At 43.9% G+C, this 21,658-nt stretch overlaps 1 protein-coding gene across 3 annotated transcripts in view; it reads left to right on the top strand.

Moving 5' to 3' along the window:
* Positions 1–21,658, top strand: part of CFI (complement factor I) — a 365,757-nt gene that overhangs the window by 78,986 nt on the left and 265,113 nt on the right. For all 3 annotated transcript variants that reach the window (XM_078676680.1, XM_078676681.1, XM_078676679.1), the window contains one exon: positions 3,640–3,952. In XM_078676680.1, the coding sequence (XP_078532806.1) occupies positions 3,640–3,952 (313 nt within the window). The remainder of the gene's footprint in view (positions 1–3,639; positions 3,953–21,658) is intronic.

Below are 21,658 nucleotides of genomic sequence, written 5' to 3'. Positions count from 1 at the left end.
TCGGGAACGTCAGTTCCTCATTTCCTTCAGTAATCTTACTCCACTCTGATATCCAAAGGATCGTATGCAACCCAACATTTACTGCCATATAACGAGCTGGCGTACCCTCCGGCGGGGCTTCTTCCCCTTCATACGATCCTCCCTTCTCTTTCCTAAACAGCGCTTTCAACCATTTAAAACACTTCATAATTATGCGCACAAAATCCAGCCTCGCTACTCTGTTTACTTCCTGATGACAATCCACCAATCCTGTCGCGGCTTTGCTAGCTTGGCCTATCACAGCGCGGTCTTTCTCCTGTCGGCCAATCACGTCGCGACCCTGTCTGACGTGTTCGCTAGCTGGCCTATCACAGCGCGGTCTTTCGCCGGTCAGCCAATCACTGCGCGACACCACCTGACGTCACTTTTCTCCGCTTCGCAGCAGCACCCCTCCTTTCTCAACTCGTCTCCCGGTTATGCATGCGTCCCATTCATACACCGAAAAATGACTACTTCCAACCAAGCGGTCACTTCTCTCGACTGTACGTCCACAGTCTATCTGTAATTGTCAACACAACTGACGAGATGTCTATCGTCTCTCTGATAGGTTGCTTACACACACAGTAACTTCCGACCAGCGTCCGTTACTCACGCACTCACTCTTACGTTCCCCCTATCTCGGTCTCTCGGGTGATCAATGGTACCTCATGACCCCCTTCACACTAGTTGACAATTACTCTAGGTGTCCGATACACCCGAACCACTTAAGCTCTCCTTGAACTTAAGATTTTCACCGGTTGCGCGCGCTCACAACCTGTTCCACAGTCACTCTACAGACATTCAACTCCGCCAAACATTACAACATAGATACAATACAAAACACCGCAATCTAACACGCATAACCCTTTATACTCACTCTCGACCGATACTGCTGCTTTTTCTGTCTCACGTCATCCGGATCTTCTTCTGCGGGCTGTTCTTCCGATCATCGATTTCTAGGGGCCTTGGGGTAAGCTAACCTGGCCTAGGTCACCGTCCTCAAGAAGGCAACCATCCTCTGCTACCAACTGAAAGGGCGAGATTTTGATCGATACCTTATATCTATTGATCCAAACCTCGATCTGGTCGACTGAACCTTTGTTGCCTGTCTTGGAAGAAAACAGTACACCTATCTGCAAGTTAGTTCACCCAATAAAGGACTCTACTCTCAAAGATCACGGACAACTTCTAGGTTTCAAAAGTTTATTGTAAAGATATAATGAGCTGCAAATACAGACATCTCAGAATGAGATTCACGAGATACACAGGTCCAATTACATACATGTGCTCTCGAAAAGCCCTCAGACGAGCAACAGAAATCACTAACACAAGTTCTAAAAATAGTAAAGCTATCAGCATAGACGCATATCGCTCCTTCATTTAGATTGGAGGAAAACAAACACAGGTTAGGCGTCCCTACCCTGTTCTAGATGGTATCCCTACTTAACCAAATCCCAACCTAACAAAGGTGTCAGCAATGAATGACCCCCAAGGGAAGTCACCCACTCTAAGTCTCTTGGTGAAAACCTAAAGTTCTCCAGTCATGACCCCTCACTGCCTACCCATCCGCTCTCTAAAGGGTCCTCAGGTCTCTGCTCTAACTCCACCCAGGGGTGCTGTCCCTAATACAAAACAGTCAACAACATTTGAGACGCCCCTTGCGAAACGCCTCTCACGTGGTGCAACTTCAGGCTTTTTCCATGATGCTTTGTATTGGGCCTCAGACGTTAGAGTTGACCTTGCTTCTCAGTCTCTTCTCCGGCCCGCTGATACCCCTTAAACATTCCAGAACCCTCCTCCATGTCTGGGCCGTCCACTGAACAGACCTCTATTCATTCATTTATAATTGGATCCCCCCTTTCCTGTTGCAGACAGATATCTGCCGCCAAGAACCCAACTCTCATAGACTTCTAAAAAGGCTTGCAACATTTCTCAGCCCAGACATGTACGTGTAAATCAATGCTAAAACATTTCAGGCCTACAATATTTCTCATTATGATTATAGCACTCAACTTCTTCATTTAATTCAAGCATGTTAATACTCTTATTTTATTATTCAGTAAACATTTTTATAAATCCTGGCCCATTTATGCAATGACCAAAAACGTTAAAACAATCTGTGTCGTGAAAAGAAACACCTTCCCTTTTAGCTCCAGCTCTGGCCCTGAGGCCTACCACGTTCTGCTCTTAACCACATACCACCTTATGTTTTATCAGCTTCACGACATGGATTCAAAAATAATCACATCTAATAAAGTCATATAATGTCACACATTTCTGTATTAGTTCCACTTCTACTTAAATCTCTATATTAGCTATACATTTAGAATATTTCAGATACTATTAGCACTCATGGCATTTCTCTTCATGTTTTGTGCTTACTACAGGTAAGTGTGATGTACTCATACAATTAAATCAGTTTGCGCTCTCTCAGTATTAATCCGAATTATTATCTTTCTATAGTTTGTGATAAGCTACAAATAAAGAAAAACCACAAAATAAGTAAATGCCGTTTCCAAAATACTGCAGCTTTGGTACAAAGCCTCCATTCAATGTATTCTCTCCTCTTCCTTTTCAAATGAAACATTGAATTAATTTTAGGCTATGCCCCTTTCAGCAAACGGCATGTCTTCCCAAGCCCTGCAAGCAGAGGTGCTCTGCACTGAACTAACAGGTAAATGATGTCCAATTAAACTGGTATCAGCCATAAAGCTTCAGCACTATAAACACGTGCAAAGCCCAGAAGAACGGCTGCATGCTCCATGCACCATTATATTAGGCGCTTCATGTAGCACAATCCTAGAAATCAAACGTCCCCTAGGCTCTAAGGCTGCTTTACTCTGCTGGCATGTGGTGATCAACTGGTAATTTTTTTTTTTAGACATAATAGTGCAAGGTGTCGCCAGCTTTCTGACGTCACCGAACCCTTTATCATTGCAATTGTGCAAATTATTATCAAGATAGTTTTCATTGCCCCTCAGGAACTGCTGTTTCTGTTTCAGATCAAAAAAACAAGCGTGGCCAAATACAAGGAAGCCTACTGTGAGGAAAAAAGCTGTGGCTTTGTATTGCGCACGTGTTAGGAGTGGCGTGCGGTGCTTTACAAAAGCGGGCTCCAGCTGTGAAGACAAGCAGCAGCTGGCTTGAAGCGCTCATACTTGTGCTGGCATCCACCTTGCAGGAGCGAGCAGCGGCGGCGCACGAGCCATATGTTTTTAATTAGCACATGCGTCACTGCTCGCTCCGGCAAGTTGGATGCCAGCACAAGCACTAGTGTGCCTGCAAATGAGCAGACCGTTTTCAAAAGGTCATCTCCTAGACAGCGCATGCGCGCTGCCTAGGCGAGACCTAAAAAGAATAAATGTGTCTGTCAAAGGTGAAGAGCTATGAGAGATGTTTGTCTGCCTTACAAAGTCGTGTTTAATGGGACAGTGCATGTACAATAACATTCCAAGCTTTTGCTCGGAGTCGCTGTGACTTTCAGAAGGCTGACTGGTTCTGCACGAGCCTTTCATGTTTGGAGTAAAATTCCTGCTAAGGGGGCACAGAACATAATTCTCAACAAATATTTATTTTCTAGACTATATATCGTAAGGTAACTGGTATTTTTTGTATCTGCAGAGAAGTAAAAAGAAACAATCCGCAGTAAAAAATGAGCAAGGCCCGGAGATCTACTTGCAAAGGCTGGATAAAGATTGTTTACGGAAAAGCTTCACGCAAAGCTCTTGCCTCAAAGTCTTCTGCCTGCCATGGGAGAGGTGTGTGGATGGAAAGTGTTTATGTAAGGTGCCCTACCAGTGCCCGAAAAATGCAACTTCCCAAGTGTGCACCACCTCTGGGCGTGCGTTCCGAAGTTACTGCCAGCAAAAGAGCTATGAATGCCAGTACTCCAATGAGCGCTTCTCTGTGGCTGCGGCGGACTGCAAGACTGCAGGTAAGCGCATGTGTAATAGGTAGCATTATCAAAACCCAGCCCACCTTGTGGCCCAATGAGCTCCGCCCACATTCAGTGGCGTAACGCAAAATGACAGCCACTCCTGCAGAATGTGGCGAGGGCCCCCTGAGTCTCTGTAATGGTAGAGCATTGCTAGAATGAGAGTGCTCCCCTTTCGATTATTTAATTGGGGGCAACATGTTTGTATTAATTTTTGCATGAAAAACTGGAATAGTGTTTATATTAAAAAAAGAAAAAATTCTGTTATTTTTATAAAAAAATGTCATTCAATGCATTCGCTAAGAAGGAAATAAGAATTACAAATAATCAATAAAAAAATGAAAATAAATATGTGTATTTGTACGTCGTAACTAATTGTGTATATGTATTCATGCTCATACCAGATTTAATCATTGGTAAAGAAATATAGGTCAATGGTGAGCACTCTTATTCTAGTTGTCTTGATATTCATTCCCCTCTTACTCCCTGACCTCATACGCCTCTTAGAGGGGATCCCTTGCTTGACGATTATGGTAGAGCATTGCTTACTTTTTCCTTCCTTTGTTTCTCTCTCCCTCTTGTGTATCTGTTCTGGAATTATGTTTTGTTATTCACAGTTGTGCATGTGTTTAACTCGTTTATGCTTGTCTTTTGGCCCGTGATCGAATATGTGATGTTACAAAGCGAACAAAATGATCGCTGTATGTAACATCGCAGTTTTTACAACGCAAGCCGTTACAACGACTTGTGCTGGATGGCGCTGGACTTAGGAATAGTAGGATTTACTATTCCAAACCAGTCTACGTACAGTAGGGAAGGTGTTGGAATAGTAAATCTTACTATTCCTTAGGTTATAGCGCCATCCAGCGCAAGTCGTTGTAGCAACTTGCGTTGTAACGGCTGCGTTCTAAATGTTTCGCGGTGTAATCACCGCGATGTAAAGGATGTTTCCCCCATGATCGTGTGCTTGCTGGGTGTGTTCCAAATGCAACTACCATGCAGTTGCAGACTGGAAGACCAGTGGTGGCTGGTGAATTTAGATAGTAGTGAGGCATAAATAATGTCTTTGATTTTGACTGAGCAAGACAGTGGAGAAAATGAGCGACATTTTTTTCAGGTAGTTTTGGGATCAGGGAGTTCTCTGTGCAAAAATCTCTCATGTTGGATTTAATAGACTATAATGCTGCTTCATGTATAATATGAATCTTGGCCCAAATAAAGGTGGCGATTACAACAGACTTCCCTTTTAGTTTACTAATGGAATTGTCATCAGGGGTGGGGAGGTGCATGTTTCTAAGTTCATGTTTAAAAATACGGGAAGTGACATGGCTTAGTGGCTACAGCTGCCAACCATGCAACATGGAAAAACAGTATTGAATCCTGGCAAATCTCTCTGTGTCCAAAAATGTAATGTTTTGTGTGTCTTTTGTCTAATGCGCTAACCCCTCCCAGGGGCAAGCCCGTCCCCCCTTCTTAGCGCCCTTTCCCCATTAATCATTCCAGTGACGAAATGATATGGTGCATAGAGAGGCCACAGTTTATTAAAAATGGTCTGAACATCTCGCAATTTTTGGATGGTCATTCATATACATCCATGTCATTTTTACATCATGCATTGTCCTCTGCTGGCATGTAGTGATCAACTGGTAATTTATTTTTTTAGACATAATAGTGCAAGGTGTCCCCAGCTTTCTGACGTCACCGAATTCTTTATCATTGCAATTGTGCATATTATTATCAAGATAGTTTTCATTGCCCCTCAGGAACTGCTGTTTCTGTTTCAGATAAAAAAAACAAGCGTGGCCAAATACAAGGAAGCCTACTGTGAGGAAAAAAGCTGTGGCTTTGTATTGCACACGTGATAGGAGTGGCGTGCGGTGCTTTACAAAAGCGGGTTCCAGCTGTGAAGACAAGCAGCAGCTGGTTTGAAGCACTCGTACTTGTGCTGGTATCCGCCTTGCAGGAGCGAGCGGCGGCGGCGCCCGAGCCATATGTTTTTAATTTGCACGTGCGTCACTGCTCGCTTCCGCAAGGTGGATGCCAGCACAAGCACAAGTGTGCTTGCAAAGGAGCAGACCGATTTCAAAAGGTCATCTCCTAGACAGCGCATGTGCGCTGCCTTTTTCAGGTAGTTTTGGGATCAGGGAGTTCTCTGTGCAAAAATCTCTCATGTTGGATTTAATAGACTATAATGCTGCTTTATGTATAATATGAATCTTGGCCCATATAAAGGTGGCGATTACAACAGACTTCCCTTTTAGTTTACTAATGGAATTGTCATCAGGGGTGGGGAGGTGTATGTTTCTAAGTTCATGTTTAAAAATACAGGAAGTGACATGGCTTAGTGGCTACAGCTGCCAACCATGCAACATGGAAAAACAGTATTGAATCCTGGCAAATCTCTCTGTGCCCAAAAATGTAATGTTGTGTGTGTCTTTTGTCTAATGCGCTAACCCCTCCCAGGGGAAAGCCCGTCCCCCCTTCTTAGCGCCCTGCCCCCAAACTGCCTCCCTTTCCCCATTAATCATTCCAGTGACGATATGATATGGTGCATAGAGAGGCCACAATTTATTAAAAATTTATGACCAACCAAATTTTTGGTTGGTCATTCATATACATCCATGTCATTTTTACATCATGCATTGTCCTTTAAAATTTTCTTGTTGTTTCTTTTATGACAGTACTGTCCTTGTTCGGGGTGCCCTTTTAAGAAAGACCACTGAGCTTGCGGTTACAGGCTTCCCTTTCTACCGAATTTGTGGGCATGCGTTGGGACCGGCCAGGCTGCAAGTGCCGTTCTGCTTGCTCTGGACCCTTGCTTGCCACTCGCCTGCTCCTCAGTGCCCCTGCCATGTGGTATCCCAAGGACCCTGTGCGAGCATCTCATCTACCCTGCCTGTGGCTGTGTGCTGTCATTTACTCACTCAGTGTCCCTGCCATGAGGCATCTCAAGGACACTGTGTGAGCAGCTCATCTACCTATAGTAATTTCCTCTTTTTGGATATTTTTCTGGGTTTCTTCCTCCCTCCCCTTGACCTCGCAGCTGCGATGCCCGCTTCCTTTTGGCGTGGGTGGCTGGGATTCCACTTCAACTGGAGGGGGTTATTTTGTCCAGCGGGGAACCTACACCCCTTTTTGAACCACAGGCCACTTACTGCCTCCTCCCTGATTGGGTGGCAAGCGTCTGGTTTGGGGGACAACCAATCTGGTACCCCCGCACTTTTGTGGGCTTGCTGAGGGGGGGTTCCCGCCTTCGGGCAGCGTTCGACATGGCCTATGAAAGGAGCAAAAGTTAGGAGACTTTCTAACAAATTAGATGCAACTTTAAAACTCTCTAAGCAAACGTGCATAAAAAAAAGCTACATGAGTGCGAAAAACACCTTTCAGACCCGGACTGGCACTCACCCTTTCTTGCGCATTCTATGAGGTACCTGGGGGCAGATTTATGAAGGCCTTGCGCCGCCGGTGCGTCACTTTTTCCCATGTTAAAAATGACGCACCGGCGGCGCAAGGCCTTCATAAATCTGCCCCTGCTGTATTCCAAAAGCTGTGTGTCATGGTCAAACATTAACATCGGTTTATTTAATGATTTTATCTATCTAGATGTTTTTGTTAAAGATGCACTCTCCTCGCTCACTTGACTGCCAGTGACCTCAGTCCGTTTGGTGCCAGAACGAGGTTCACAGCCTCATGCCCAATCAGAAACTCAGATAGGAAAGGAGGCTGTCATTTTCCCTTTATCGTGGCTCCTGATGGGGCATAAGGGCGCATGACAGACAGGCCCACATATCACCATTATCTGACATGCTGCACTAGCGTCAGGCAGTGCAGGATGTCAGATATGTATTGCATCTGTGTGAGGACTGGTTGTAACTGCCCACGCCTGACACTTGCGCAATATACCCAGGGAGGCCCTCCTCTGGTATAAGGTGATATTGCATGAAAACAAATGATCAGTTAGCTCATTTGTTTTCATGTAAAATCTGCAATAGATAAGACATTAGATGCAGCGTGAAGCATTGATGGTTAGGGGGTCACCGCCCTTGTGCCCTCTATGGAGGAGCTGCCACTGTGGAAGACACTGGACGAGGACCCACTCCTGTGGGCTCCTATGTTATGGAAATAAACTTGGAAACAAAAAGTACCTCCTTGTTTTCAGCCTCCCTTCCACCTACATTACAGTCTCCCATATTGCACATATATACATTGACCTTTGGCTGAATGGGGGATCCACTAAAGGGTTGGGAGAGGACTGGGACAGAAAATAGGCTTGGGCAACCAAATAAAAGTGGCCCACGTTAGCAAACAGATAGCTAAAAAAGTGGGCTACATTTGCAAATCAGGCTAGTTTTGAACTTGTAAAGATACGCAGTTCGAGTGTTTTGCAAGGTATAAAAGACTACATGCATTTATGTTTACTGCAGGAAATGTTTGTTTTAATATCAGTGAAATCAACAGGAAAAACTAGCCCACCTGGCCATAAAGTAAAGTAAAGTAAAGTCCACATTTGTAAAGCGCACAATCACCCGTAAGGGTCTCTAGGCGCTGGGGGCCGTCGGGAAGATTAAGCGAGCTATTGCCCAGAGTCACATGGTGCTGGGCTAACCTGCCGCCGGAGCCGGGGATCGAACCGTGGTCCCCAGATTCCAGCGCCAGTCGCCCTGGCCGCGGCGCCACACCTCTCCCACAGGCGCACAAACTACTAAAAAACTAAGCAACACACAGATCTGTGAAACCAGCCCATGGGGCACTGCCTGATTACCCTACATGCCAATCTAGCCCTGGGGAACCATGGAAGGTTTATGGGTCCCCACCACAGGGGCTGCTGGGCCTGCGTTACCTCCTGTCCACATCTTATTCCCTCTGATTCAGCTAAAACCTAGGAGTTAAGTTTGATACTCAGCTGTCCTTCAAACATCAAATAACCTCAGTTGCAGCATCCTGCTTCGGCATGATGAAATGGAAAAAAGGAAAGTGATTAGATTTCCCCCAAAGACAACTACAAAGGTTATGATACACAACCTCATCACCTCCATATTAGACTATTCTCACTTCCTCTACCTAGGACACCTTATTAAACTTATTAGGAAATTCCTATTAGTTCAAAATACGGCAACCAGGCTGTTACTCGATCTTCCTAAAACTCGCTCCATTTCAGCCAAACGTAGGGAGCTTCACTGACTTCCAATAGAAAAGAGAATACCATTCAAAACACTATCCTTTATCCATTGCACTTTTTACAAAACTGGCCTTGTGGTATTCAAAACGTAATCCTTCCTTACTTCCCGCTCCAGAATTCTGAGATCATCCAGATCTGGTTGCCTGCTCCCTTCTAACTGTTTAAATTAGAGCGGATGTAGCTCTTTTGCAATCTTATGAGCCAAGCTTTGGGACTCAATATCAACAAGACTGCATATTATCTCAAACCAAAGAGATTTTTGAAAGAATTCAAAACTTGCTTATTTACATCATCGTAGCCTCTCGGGTGCTCTCTTGGCTGACCAGCTGTCAGGTATTAGCACTTAGAAGTCCATTTCTTAGGGATTATTGCCCTTTATGAATGTTCCTTACATTACATAACATTTCAGTACCTAGTACAGAGTTGTATTAGCGCCTTTTTTAATTCTTACAAATAACGCATGGGCGTTGTCTCCACAGCCCTTGGATTGATTAAATCTGCCCTTTCTGGCATGGCTCAGGCAGTCTTTCTCTCTTTTCAATCTAAATGTAGGCCCTTGACATGTGGAGCTCCGCAGGGCTCTTCTTTGAGACACACACTTTTTTATATGTTTGTGGCCCATCTAGCTGCATTAGTCATACATTTTGGCTTCTGTTTCAACACTTGATGATGGCACCCAGATATTTATTCATTGTGAGTTGACACTCTGATTTTTCAATCCTGCCTGATGACTGTTGGTAATTGGATGTTGGCAGGTTTGTTAAACTTAAATTCTGATAAAACAGAGATTCTCAACCTTGGCCACCTCTCTTCCTAAATCAGGATTGCCACTGTGCAGCCTGATAACCTGATTCCTTCTGTTCCCCTGTTACAAAGTCCATAATCTAATCTTTGATGCCACTGCCCAATTTACACTGCAGATTAACATATTGCCTGCAATTTCCATCTTCCCAAAGTGGTAAGAAAAATTCTTCCCCTCCTCTTGCTTGAGGGATTGCAAATGGTGATCCGAGCCATCACATCATTGCAGCAGATTTTTTATTTTTTTCCTCATATTGCGAATATGTAGATAGAAAGGTGTTTGGGAGTTTGACGGTCTTTTTGCGAGAGCTATACCTTCACTGCCCCACCGTGTCTATCGAGGGTCCAAGGGGAGTTTCCCGAGATGTTGATTATGACCAGTCAATTTGCTCCTGTTTACCTTTATCATACTCAATAATTCCGTTGTTCCTGGAAATAGCTAGCCTGTAAGGCTACTCGGCAGTGTTCAAATCCTGCCTGGAATTATTGGCCCGCTTTAATCATTGGAATATATCAAAAAAGAAAAAAAAAAAAAAAAGAAAAAGAAAAAGGAGAAGTTCTAGGTTATCATCTAGATGTGATATAGTTTTCCCAAATCTCCCAGTATAGTGATCTTTTAGAGCGTTTCCCTATTCTTTCTAGTCTGCAGGTTTTTATTACAGAATTTAACCAATTTTCATGAGTTGGTGGTGCCGGTTTTAGCCAATTTATACAAATTTCTCTTCGTGCTAACAAAATCAGAACAAATATTAAACTTTCTTGGTGTTTACTTAGCTTTATCATACCTGGATGAGTAGTATAGTGGATCCCAAAAATAATTAAAAGCGTACTTACAGTTATAGGTGTTGCCATTATCGCAGTTAGTGTCTTACCAATCTCTTTCCAATACTGCGCGAGTGCTGGACAGCAATAGAACATGTGAATATCATTCACTTTCTCTTCTCCACACTTACAGCATGATTTTACTGGCGCGCCTTTAAATTTTGAAAGTCTTTTTGGTGTCCAGTATGCTCTATGAATAGTAAAGAGATGGTTTCTTTTTAGAGCTGCCGGCTTTACACATGACCAGCATTTTTCTACTGATTTTTTCCAGATTCGCTTTAGATCCATGACTTCGTTTGGTAGGTCTTTTCTCCATATTTTTTCCGATATTATTAAGTCCTCTTCGCCAGATTCAATTAGAGCCCAGTACCATTTCGAGACTTCCCTTTTTATTGGGGTTTCTGTTATAATTTCTTCTTCTAAATTGCCCGTGTCTATTGCTTCCTTTGGGATGGTGTTGGCCCAGCTACTTAATTGGTAAAATTTAAATTTTCATAATTTTCCTTCTGTGATTGTATGCAGATGTTCCCAAGATATTAAGACATTTGCAACCGGAAGTTGTCCCCATTTTTCAATTCCTGATTGTCTCAGTGGCCTAGATAACGAGTCTTTTGACCCTGCTTAACTTCTGAGATCAGACGAGATCAGGTGCTTTCAAGGTGGTATGGCCGAAAAATTCTTCCCCTCCTCTTGCTTGAGGGATTGCAAATGGTGATCCGAGCCATCACATCATTGCAGCAGATTACAGGAATACCATATACCTGGGCTTCCCCAGATAATATAGACTCCAATCATTCAAACCTCTGCTGCTCATTTCCTCTTATGAGTTACACAAGTATGTCAGTCTTCATCTGCCCAAATTACATTGGCTTCCCTCTGCAGGAATGGTCACTTTCAGGAGTCTGTGTATTTAGTCCATCGAGCTGTCCAGTCTGTCTGTCCAACTTATTTATGGAAGATATTCCCCCCCATATCCCTTCTCGTACAGTCGGATCGTCCTTCATAATCCACTTAACAGTTCCATTGTTTACATATGGGTGAACCATCTTTCTTCTACTTGGCTGCCTATCTTTGGAATGGCCTTCCTCTTCAGATTTTACATATCTCTGACCATCATCTTTTTACAAGCACCTGAACACCCACATCTTCAGTCTTTAGGCCTGCATTTAATCTGCTTCAGCCTCTAGCACCCGAACACCATAGGATGAACCTGCAATCTATTAAAATATTAATCAATCAATCAATAAACCTAAACAATCTCCCCTATTACACTACAAGAAGTAAGGCATCTCCACACTGTCAACTTCTAGATTTCCTAAAAGATGCATAAAATAGAGTGATGTCAAAGGAGAATTTACAGTATGGGGTATGATTGAATAAATAGTAACACATATAACGTGATCACCATTGAGATGATCTCCACTCAGCAGGAGCTGTTAGCATTGCAGTTGGTAGGTTATGGTTTACACAGCAGGTGTGCAAGGTGTGGTGTGTTTAGCAAACTCTAGCAAGGTAATTGATTTTATTTCAGAACCATAAGTGTACATTTTGCTGTGATATTCCTACGCGATTTCAGAGGTTTGTAAAACATGCATTAACGTATGTTGATCAAAGTTAGCCATAACTTAATGTTAACTGTGTGTTTTTTCGTATTGAAAGGTAAAATAATTTTACTTGTGTTGAGTGGTTTATGTGTATGCGATAGGCTCACCAGGACCCCTCTAGGCACTGGCAGGGGAGCTGCGTGGCCCTCTTCCCATATAGAGTATATTTGGCTCTGGGGGTGGACTCCCTGGGGCCTCCGACTTCTTGGGAGGGGGCTGCATGTCCTCTCCCCATAAACAATATGTCCATCCCTCGGGAGAGCTCCCAGGGGCCTCTAGAGGCTTGAGGAGGAGAGCAATGCAGCCCCCTCCTTTTATGAACATAGCCCCCTGGGACTTACAATAAAAGAAAGCAGCCAGCCAATATTTTGTTTTTGTGTGGATCCTGCAAGAGTCTTGCAGTTTTGTTTTCTTTTTTTGGCCCAGATATATTCCCTGGCTTACCCGTATGGGACCTGGAGGGCGAGTGGGGCCAGGGATCCCTACCCTGCCCCTATATATCTTTTTTTAGAACTCCAGGACAGGGGACTGAGTTCTCGAGTCCTGTAAAGGTTGCAAGCAATGTTTTTCTCATGTTGCTGGGTGCCAATCAGAGCTCTCAATCTTGCGGGAGTCTGACTCCTGCAGGAGTGAGATGGCCCATGGGAAATAAAGTTCCCTGGGCCAATCAGTATATATATGTTACCCAGTGGCGGGCACTGGTTCGCTAATAACTTTGGCAGCGTTTGCTGAATGTTCACAACACTTTCCACAAAAAGTTCATCCACCTCCTGGAAAGTTTCGGGGTGATCTGTCAAGTAGGGGACTAGAAAAATGAGGGTCCCCCAAAAAAACAGAATTACACCAGATTCGGAAGTAAGCTAGATCTTGGTCCAGTAAGTGTGATGTTTGTGATTGGGTGTAAATCCATTCAGTAGTTTTTGAGAAATTAAGGTTTAAAGTCCATATATATATATATATATACATATATATATATATATAGCATCACAGTGATGTCCACTAGAGGGCTGACAAAGGTTAAAGATCTTCACCTGTGGGGACTCGCTATCGGTTTCATGTTTGTCTGGGCTTACCTCGGAAGAAGTTCCAAGATGGAATGAAACGCGGCAGGAATGCCCACAATCTACTCGAATAAAATGCTTGGAAGCATCTTTGTTGCGGGTGCGGCTCATCTTTTCCATCAAGGGGGAGAGAGTGTTGTAATATACATATATATATATATATATACATATATATATATATATATATATATATATATATATATATATGTATATGTATATGTGTATATGTGTATATATATATATATATATATATATATATATATATATATATATATATATATATATACATACATTACCTACTGGCGGTCGCCAGTAGGTATATATAGTTAGGATTTTTTCTCTATGGGATTTTTGAAAATTCTATGTCTAATAACTTTGGCGTTTGTGGACGGAATTGGCTGAAATTTTCAGGAAAATTGAACATTTTGTTTCTGAGCAGCCCCTGAAAATTTGGGGGGGGTTTGTCAAGGGGGGGGGCCGAGAAAAAAGGGGGGTCCCAAAACGCGTTTTTAACATTGAGTTTTCCATAGGGCGGTTGGCCTCACTTTTAGCCCGAACGGCTGAATGGATTTGCACGAAACTTGGCAAAATTGTAGGGACTGGTAGCCCGATGTGCCTTTGCTAGGTCTCAATATATGTGCTCCAGTGGATTTTGAGAAATTAACGTTCAAAAAAAGATATATATCTGTAACAGCGCACTGGGCAGCGCTCCGCTTCGCGTACTTTTCGCGTTACGGAGCTTTGTGAAGCGAAGCTGATTGGTTCTCCGGCGTCTGTAAACATTCCAAACAGTCCGTAGCGACCGCCATCTTGTCTCTCGGTAGGATCGAGAGACAAGAGGAGGCCAAAGCGAAGGGGCAAATGACCATAAGGGGGCATAGTAGATCCTCCCTGACCCCCTAGGTTTGATGTGGAGGTTTTAAAAGGGCCCCGCGGGGCAAAAAAAAAAAAATAATAATAATCGAACGGCTGAATGGATTTGCACGAAACTTGGCAAAATTGTAGGGACTGGTAGCCCGATGTGCCTTTGCTAGGTCTCAATATATGTGCTCCAGTGGATTTTGAGAAATTAACGTTCAAAAAAAGATATATATCTGTAACAGCGCTCCGGGTAGCTCTCCGCTTCGCGTACTTTTCGCGTTACGGAGCTTTGTGAAGCGAAGCTGATTGGTTCTCCGGCGTCTGTAAACATTCCAAACAGTCCGTAGCGGCCGCCATCTTGTCTCTCGGTAGGATCGAGAGATAAGAGGAGGCCAAAGCGAAGGGGCAAATGACCATAAGGGGCATAGTAGATCCTCCCTGACCCCATAGGTTTGATGTGGAGGCTTTAAAAGGGCTCCGCGGGGCAAAAAAAAAAAAAACGTTTTTTTTTGATGGGGTGCGCCCGGTTAGCGTAACGGGAAGCGGACTGGGGAGCGTACTACAAGGAAACAAGAATGATTGACTTTTAACTTATTGTATGTTTATAGACTTTTTTTTTTCTTTTTTTTCTGCTGAGTGACGTCTCGGCCTATCTCCACGGGATGCAGTCCTTACCATCTCGGCGTTTAAGCCCAGGGGGACCGGTAGTGTGGGAGAGATAACGTCTGTTAACGTTCGATTCGAAGGAAATCAGGAAGTTTTGATAAACATTGACGCCTTTTTCCCGTCTCGTCGTTCGTTATATCACCATTTTCGTACATTAGTCGACATTCCGATGTGACCTGCAGAGAGAGGGAAAAAGAAGGGAGGCAGGGGCTACATTGATAGACACACTAGCGCGCATAAACCCAGAAAGGCTTTTACTTACTGCGTACTCGGCCTATCTCCACGGGATGCAGTCACTGCCAACTGGGCGTTCAAGCCCAGGTGGACCGTTAGTGTGATTTTTCTTATACAGGCAGCATATAAAGTATAGGCTAAATACCAGGATCTTTAGCGGTTGCCTTTGGCTGTACAAAAATGTGCAAAGTACATACAACAAAAACCTGGACCGTTCATGTTTGCAGTATTTCTGCGTACCATACCCTTTTAACCCTTGTTTTTTTAATCAAGCTGAGCCGTTTCACCTGTACTTAAGTTATATCGGATCATTTATTCGAAACTTATCAATTTACGCGGACAACTATATTTGCTTTCTCAAAAACAATCTTTAATGAGAATGTCGGTGCACAAATACGGGCCTACAACCCCGTGGGCCGGCCACGGAGCAGGCTGGAACTGTAGATGTGGGGATACTTTATTAGTGGAAAACTTAATGGAGTCAGTGGTCGTTAATTTCATAAAAAGTGCGCCAAGTGCAATAAAAATCATATTGAATCTTTAGTGTGAGCGAATATCATAAGCATCGAAATTTCGAACTTTCAATAATCATGATGCGCCAAACTCAACAACAATTCATTGTCCGAATGTTCAATCGGTACCCATCTTATGCTAATTCATTGTCCTTCATTGTCCGAACACCTAATCAGTACCCATCTCATATCGATTCATTGTCCGAGCTGACAGTATACATCCTATATCAATCCATTGTCCGAACTCATAATCAGTACACATCCTATATCAATCTATATGTTTAAAAACTTCATACATATCCTATGACACCGAGGCTGAGCAATCGGGGTACAATAAGGAGTTGAGGGTTTCATTTGCATCGGCGCCATTTTGGGTGCAGTCAGGCAGAACCAGGCATAGTCTAAATCTCTATTAACTCGTGGTTGGCCCAGAGCTTCCTTTGGCAGTCCAAAGTTCCATTAAAAGGGCAAAAGAAAGGATCGGTGGTTTGAACCATCAGTCAAAAAGGGGAGGGGGTGCAACAATTTTTCCTACCGGGTCACACTGTGCTTTCACCGGAACTGATCCGAACTGTGGTCTGCAGGATTCTAGTCATTCAAACTGAGGCTGGCGCCAGCATGGGAGCGCCGACGTCCCGCGGCTACAGTTTCGTTGCTCCACGGGCGATCATGGCAGTCATTCCCCATCGGGGGTGTCTGCGGGGGTCGGGGACTCCCGCGGCTCCTCTAGAATCTTCAAGGTCGTGGAGGACTACGGTGGTGGAGTCAACCAGTGACCGGGCTATTTCTTCATGCTGGGCCCGCTCTTGCCAGGTCGATCGCCATTTTGAGAGTTCGGTAGCTACCGGCGATCGCGGGGTCAAATGAGCGGACGGGCTCCACCCTGCCGGGCGAGACGTTGCAGCATCGCCACAGTGGAAGAACCCTTTTCCGGGCGCCTGGAGCGCTGAGGGTGCAGCTGGGAAGCCTCCACCTGGGGAGGCGGGAGAGGCCTGTTCGCACCGTCTCTCCCTCCCAGTGCACCCCACGGCGTTTCGCTTGACATTTGTTATGGCCGGACCAGGCGATGAGGACGAGGGGGGTCGGAGGCATGTGCAAGACATCCCCCCCCCAGGGTTGTTGCAGCCATTATGGAAGAAAAAAGAAATGTCCAGTGCGTCTTTTGGGGCGGGCCTCTGGTTGATGGTGGCCGGACGCTCCTTGCCACGGCCCCAGGAACGGGTCCCTTAGTCCATCCTTGGGACAGACCTTGGCGCGTGGCGCGCGGCGCCTCTCCTGGGCCTTTCGTGCAGTGGCCTCTCCACTCCCAGGCCCTCCATGGATGCTGGTCCAGACTGGGAGAGAGAGGGGGGGGTCGAACCTGTAACTCTCCAGTGTTACCGCGGCCGGATCCCGTCGGCCTCGGCCTCTGGTTGATGGTGGCCGGGCTGGGAGAGAGAGGGGAGGGTCGAGGACACGGATCATTTGAGATGGCATCAGTGATGTCATGAGTGATGTCACTGACCATGTCATGAGTGATGTAATATGTGACGTCATAAGCAGTGCATTGCACGCGCACGTTATAGTGAGTCCACCTAACTATAACGTGGGAATTTCAATGGTTTTATGCGAGTAAAATTTCCACCTAACTATAACTGGTGTGAAACCTATGGTTTTTTCAGTGGATTTTTATATATATAGATATATATATATATATATATATATATATCTATATATATACACACGCATAAGGTCCGTGGATTCAACAGATCCAAAGATAGGAACTGATTGGTTGCCATCACATCAAAAAAGACGTGTCAGCAGCTTTATTAGGACTTGGGGACTCAGTCCTCTGTCCTGCAAAAAGTATTAAAAAACTACAGGGTGACAGAGGTTTGATACCCTGCCCCGTAGGCCTGGTGGGAGTTCTAGGACCAAAATAGTATTTATTTTTGGCAAGACCGTGGATCAACGGTGCAGTGGATTAAAAGGGTGGCTCAGACCGGTTTTATTTTAGATCCCCCTGGTGAGTCAGGGGTGGGTTAGCTTTTTATTGATCCTTTTTAGGGGTAATGCAGCCCCCTCCTGTTCCATTTGAAGGCCTTGGAGTCTTCATCCCCTGGGGCCTCATTATGTAAAGATGAGGGGGTGAGCTGTCCCCCTCACCATGCCATTTTGAGTCCCCAGGGACTATGTGCATTTTATGGGGAGTGGCTGCTGTCTCACCCTCCCCTAGCTATAACATCCCCTGGGGCTCAAGCTCCCCTTTAAATAATGATAAGGTCACAGGGGATGGGGTCCCCGGGGCCATAAAATGGTCCAGGGAGGGGGGGCCACCATGCATCCTTCCCATAAAGTAAATAACAAAATGCAGTGAATGTAAAATGTGCGGATCAGCCACTCATTTCCCACTCACTACTAAAGTTGGGCAGCACCCTATAAAGCCTTGCAAAGGCTTTAAAACATATATTTTGTATGCTGATGGTTTCCCTAGAAGGGGCTTGGGCATCACTAAGCTTTTTTAAAAATTGTTGTGGAGGTGAGGTGGGGTGGGGGAGTTGCAGGGACTGCAGTAGCCCCCCAGCAACATTCCCAAAAATGCAGCAAGTCTCCTTGGTCATTGAATCCATGATTTCAGGAGACGAACTGGAGCTATATGCTCTTCAGCTAGAATGCCAAGACTCCCTTGTGGTTGGTTCTGTGGCTGCATGTTGTGGTCTCACAAAAGGTTAAAAAACAGTCATGATAAGACATGATAATGATTTTTTAAATGTTTTATTGAAAATATTTGATGACATTCACTATTATTAAACATTGCAATGTGTACATTTATAAAATATAAATTTGTCATAGTGATCAGTGACTTTTTGGCAAAGACAATAGGCCTGCTTTATATATGTGGATGCGCAGACCCCTTGACAAAGCCAATAGGCCTGCTGTATATATTTTTATGTTCTGACACATTGACAAAGTTATTAGGTCTGCCATACTTAAAATATTACCCTTTCTATTATTACATGACATAACCAGCTGTGTGTAGCAGTGGGATCCATCAGGTCCTGTGCCCAATGGAAAGCCAAAGGCCATACACAGTGGTGGGCTGGGTGCCTTTGCAAAGGGTGGGGGGGAGTTGGGTACCCGCAAGTTGTTGGGCGGCAATGGGGTTTGGGCATCCACGGGTGGTTGAGTGTCCCACGGGTCAGGCCCTTCACCCAACGCCTCACCAAGCACAGTGAAGGACATTTTACGTTATGTTAAAAAATAACATAGAAAAAAACAAAGGTAAATTTTACATTATAGTTGGGAATTGTAATAATGTCTTAGTTTACAGTACTAAGAAAAGCTTGAGATTCATTGAAAATAAAACAAATGTTAAAGGGATGTTATAGTTAGGTGAGAATGTCAGTTCAAATACCATTTTAAACTAACAAACCTACTGTAATTCACCAGTTATTGTTATCTTAACTAACTAGAACTCATGCTCAAATGCAACTATAACTTACGTCCTCGCCATGCACTGCTAATTACCTCACATATTACATCACCCATGACATTCTCTATGACATCATTGATAACATCACTGCAACATCTGAAATTACATCATTGAGGAGAACACTGTACATGACAGGGCATGTCCCTCTTTCTTTTTTGTAGTTTTATATAGAGCAAACTTAACCTGAAGGTATCAAAGCGCTTTACATGAGCACCAGTTGCATTACAGGTGGACACAATCATTTTTGGTAGGCATGTGGAGATTAAGTGGTTTGCCCAGAATCACAGGATGTTAGAGCCTCCCACCAGAAGTGAACCTGGTTCTCCATCTTCAAATTTGTCTGCACTGGCTGTAAGCCACATCCTCTCCCCAACCCTTTAACCTGAGACCCTACAGATTCGGAAAGCAAATTGATTGCAGATATCTTACAGGTTAGGGTTCAAATGGTGCTAGTGATTATCAGTCAAATATTTTCTTTAATCATATATTTAGAAATTTAATAATTTTACACCCATATGTTAGCTAGTCGGTGTATGAAAATAAGTATGCATTGCTGTCAAATTCAACTATTCATTTTAGAGAAGTAAATACAGTTCCTCCAAATAAAGGTTGATAGGTTTAGTAAGTACATGGTTAGTGCAAGAACATAGTTTTATCATTTTGATTAAATGCCCACAGACACAACTGCAACACGTGGATCTATTCTGCAATGCATGCCATTGAATCTGCAACTTATGCCAAGGATGACTACAATATGCCAAGAATTGCTAATAATCATTAGAGAGGTGGTGTGCACACCATTTAATATTCACTTTTAGTCCTCCTTTACAGATTCGACAATAAGTTGCGTGCGTGAACTGGGCGTATGCCTTGCCCTGTGTGACATCATAGTTTGAACATGTAAGTGGGGAGCATATGTATGCTCCACTCCCAGTCGCACTGCTTTTGGGGATGATTCATCCACTTTTGAAATCCATGTATATTTTACTCCGATTTACTCCATTCTTGTGTTGGGATCGTATTCTTAAAAGAGGTCCGGATGGGCACATTTTGAATATGGGAAGCAGTCAAAACGCAAGAGACAAATTATGCATGTGGAATACATAAAGGAAAATGGTAAAACATAATGGATAAACTTGGATTAAAAATGGAGTAAATCGGAGTAAAATATATATGGATTTCAAAAGTGGATGAATCATCCCCGAAAGCAGTGCGACTGGGAGTGGAGCATACGTATGCTCCCCACTTACATGTTTAAGAATTGCTAATAAGCCACAAGGTCTAATGGTGCTGCATGGTGGTACACAGCAATTTACAAAGAAACCAATAAAATAAAAATATTGAAAATATTAAGCTAGGACATGCATCTGGTGAAGGGTGGATCTCATCATGTCATGGATTACCGAAGTATGCCAGGCATTAATCAATACAAAAAAGGCCTACTGTTAAAGAGAGTAACTAACTTTTCTTTCTCAGGAGAGGCTTCTGACGTGGGGGTATCTACCTCCAACTGGTCTCTAGCAACATGTCTAGTTTATGCTAATCTTAGAACCCCCAATTCAAGTATCCTAAAAATAAACTGCAATCAGTCAATCGGCAAATAAATATCCTACCCCACAACACGAGAGTAAAGAACACGTACAAAAAATAAGTGAAAGAGTAAGTGGGCACCTCACGTACGCAACACCAGGGAGGCTACCGGCAGGTTCTCACCAGTATGCTCACATATATCATCATTGGTTGCCCACTCACTGAAAAGATAGAATTGTTTCCAGTGGAGAGACAGAAAGAGCAGAACAAAAAAATTAACTGCCCCAGAACAAAACCCACGTGATTTACAAAGAACAAATGTGTTCCATCAGATTAAAATTGAGATAAGACTCACAGTTAGGTTTGCCCTCTTTATTCACAATCGTGGGCTTACTTAAATACATTAAAAGCACTGCATGTTGTAAACCTTGTCAAAGTAGGCCAACATGTTTCATCGCCAATGCTATGTCATGGCAAATTCGTCAGGGCGCTAGGTTCTTTGTTCGCCTCACTGGACAATAATTTTTGAAATGCGGATTGGCAGGTGAGAGCTAAGGGCATTCGTACCAGTTTCCACCATACCTAAAGGGATTTTGTACGTCACAATTACCCCTATTTGAAAAGCACTTCTGTTGCTTATCGGTATACCGCGTTCGTGTCCGTCAGGAGCGTTATATCATCCCCCCTTAACATCATTAAGCCAGGGCCCATCTTTATACCCATGGTGGGCAGTTAGCATGGATGCCCATTTTATGGCACGCATTACTGTCAATATGCAATGGCTAGCAACTGCATGGGTGGGCACAATCATGCCATGGATGACTACCACATGCCAAAAATTATCACCAACATGCCACTTTCAGCATTTTGCCTAGAGTGGGCACCATCATACCAAGAATTACCACAAATGTGCCATGCTCTTAGACCTTAACATCAGGGGTTGGGATTGAGGAATATTGAGGAA

The sequence above is a fragment of the Lissotriton helveticus genome, chromosome 2_1 (assembly GCF_964261635.1).
Source record: "Lissotriton helveticus chromosome 2_1, aLisHel1.1, whole genome shotgun sequence".
In the NCBI taxonomy this organism is placed as follows: Eukaryota; Metazoa; Chordata; class Amphibia; order Caudata; family Salamandridae; genus Lissotriton; species Lissotriton helveticus.
Note: the sequence above shows the minus strand (reverse complement) of the source record. Positions and strands in the feature narration are given on the sequence as shown.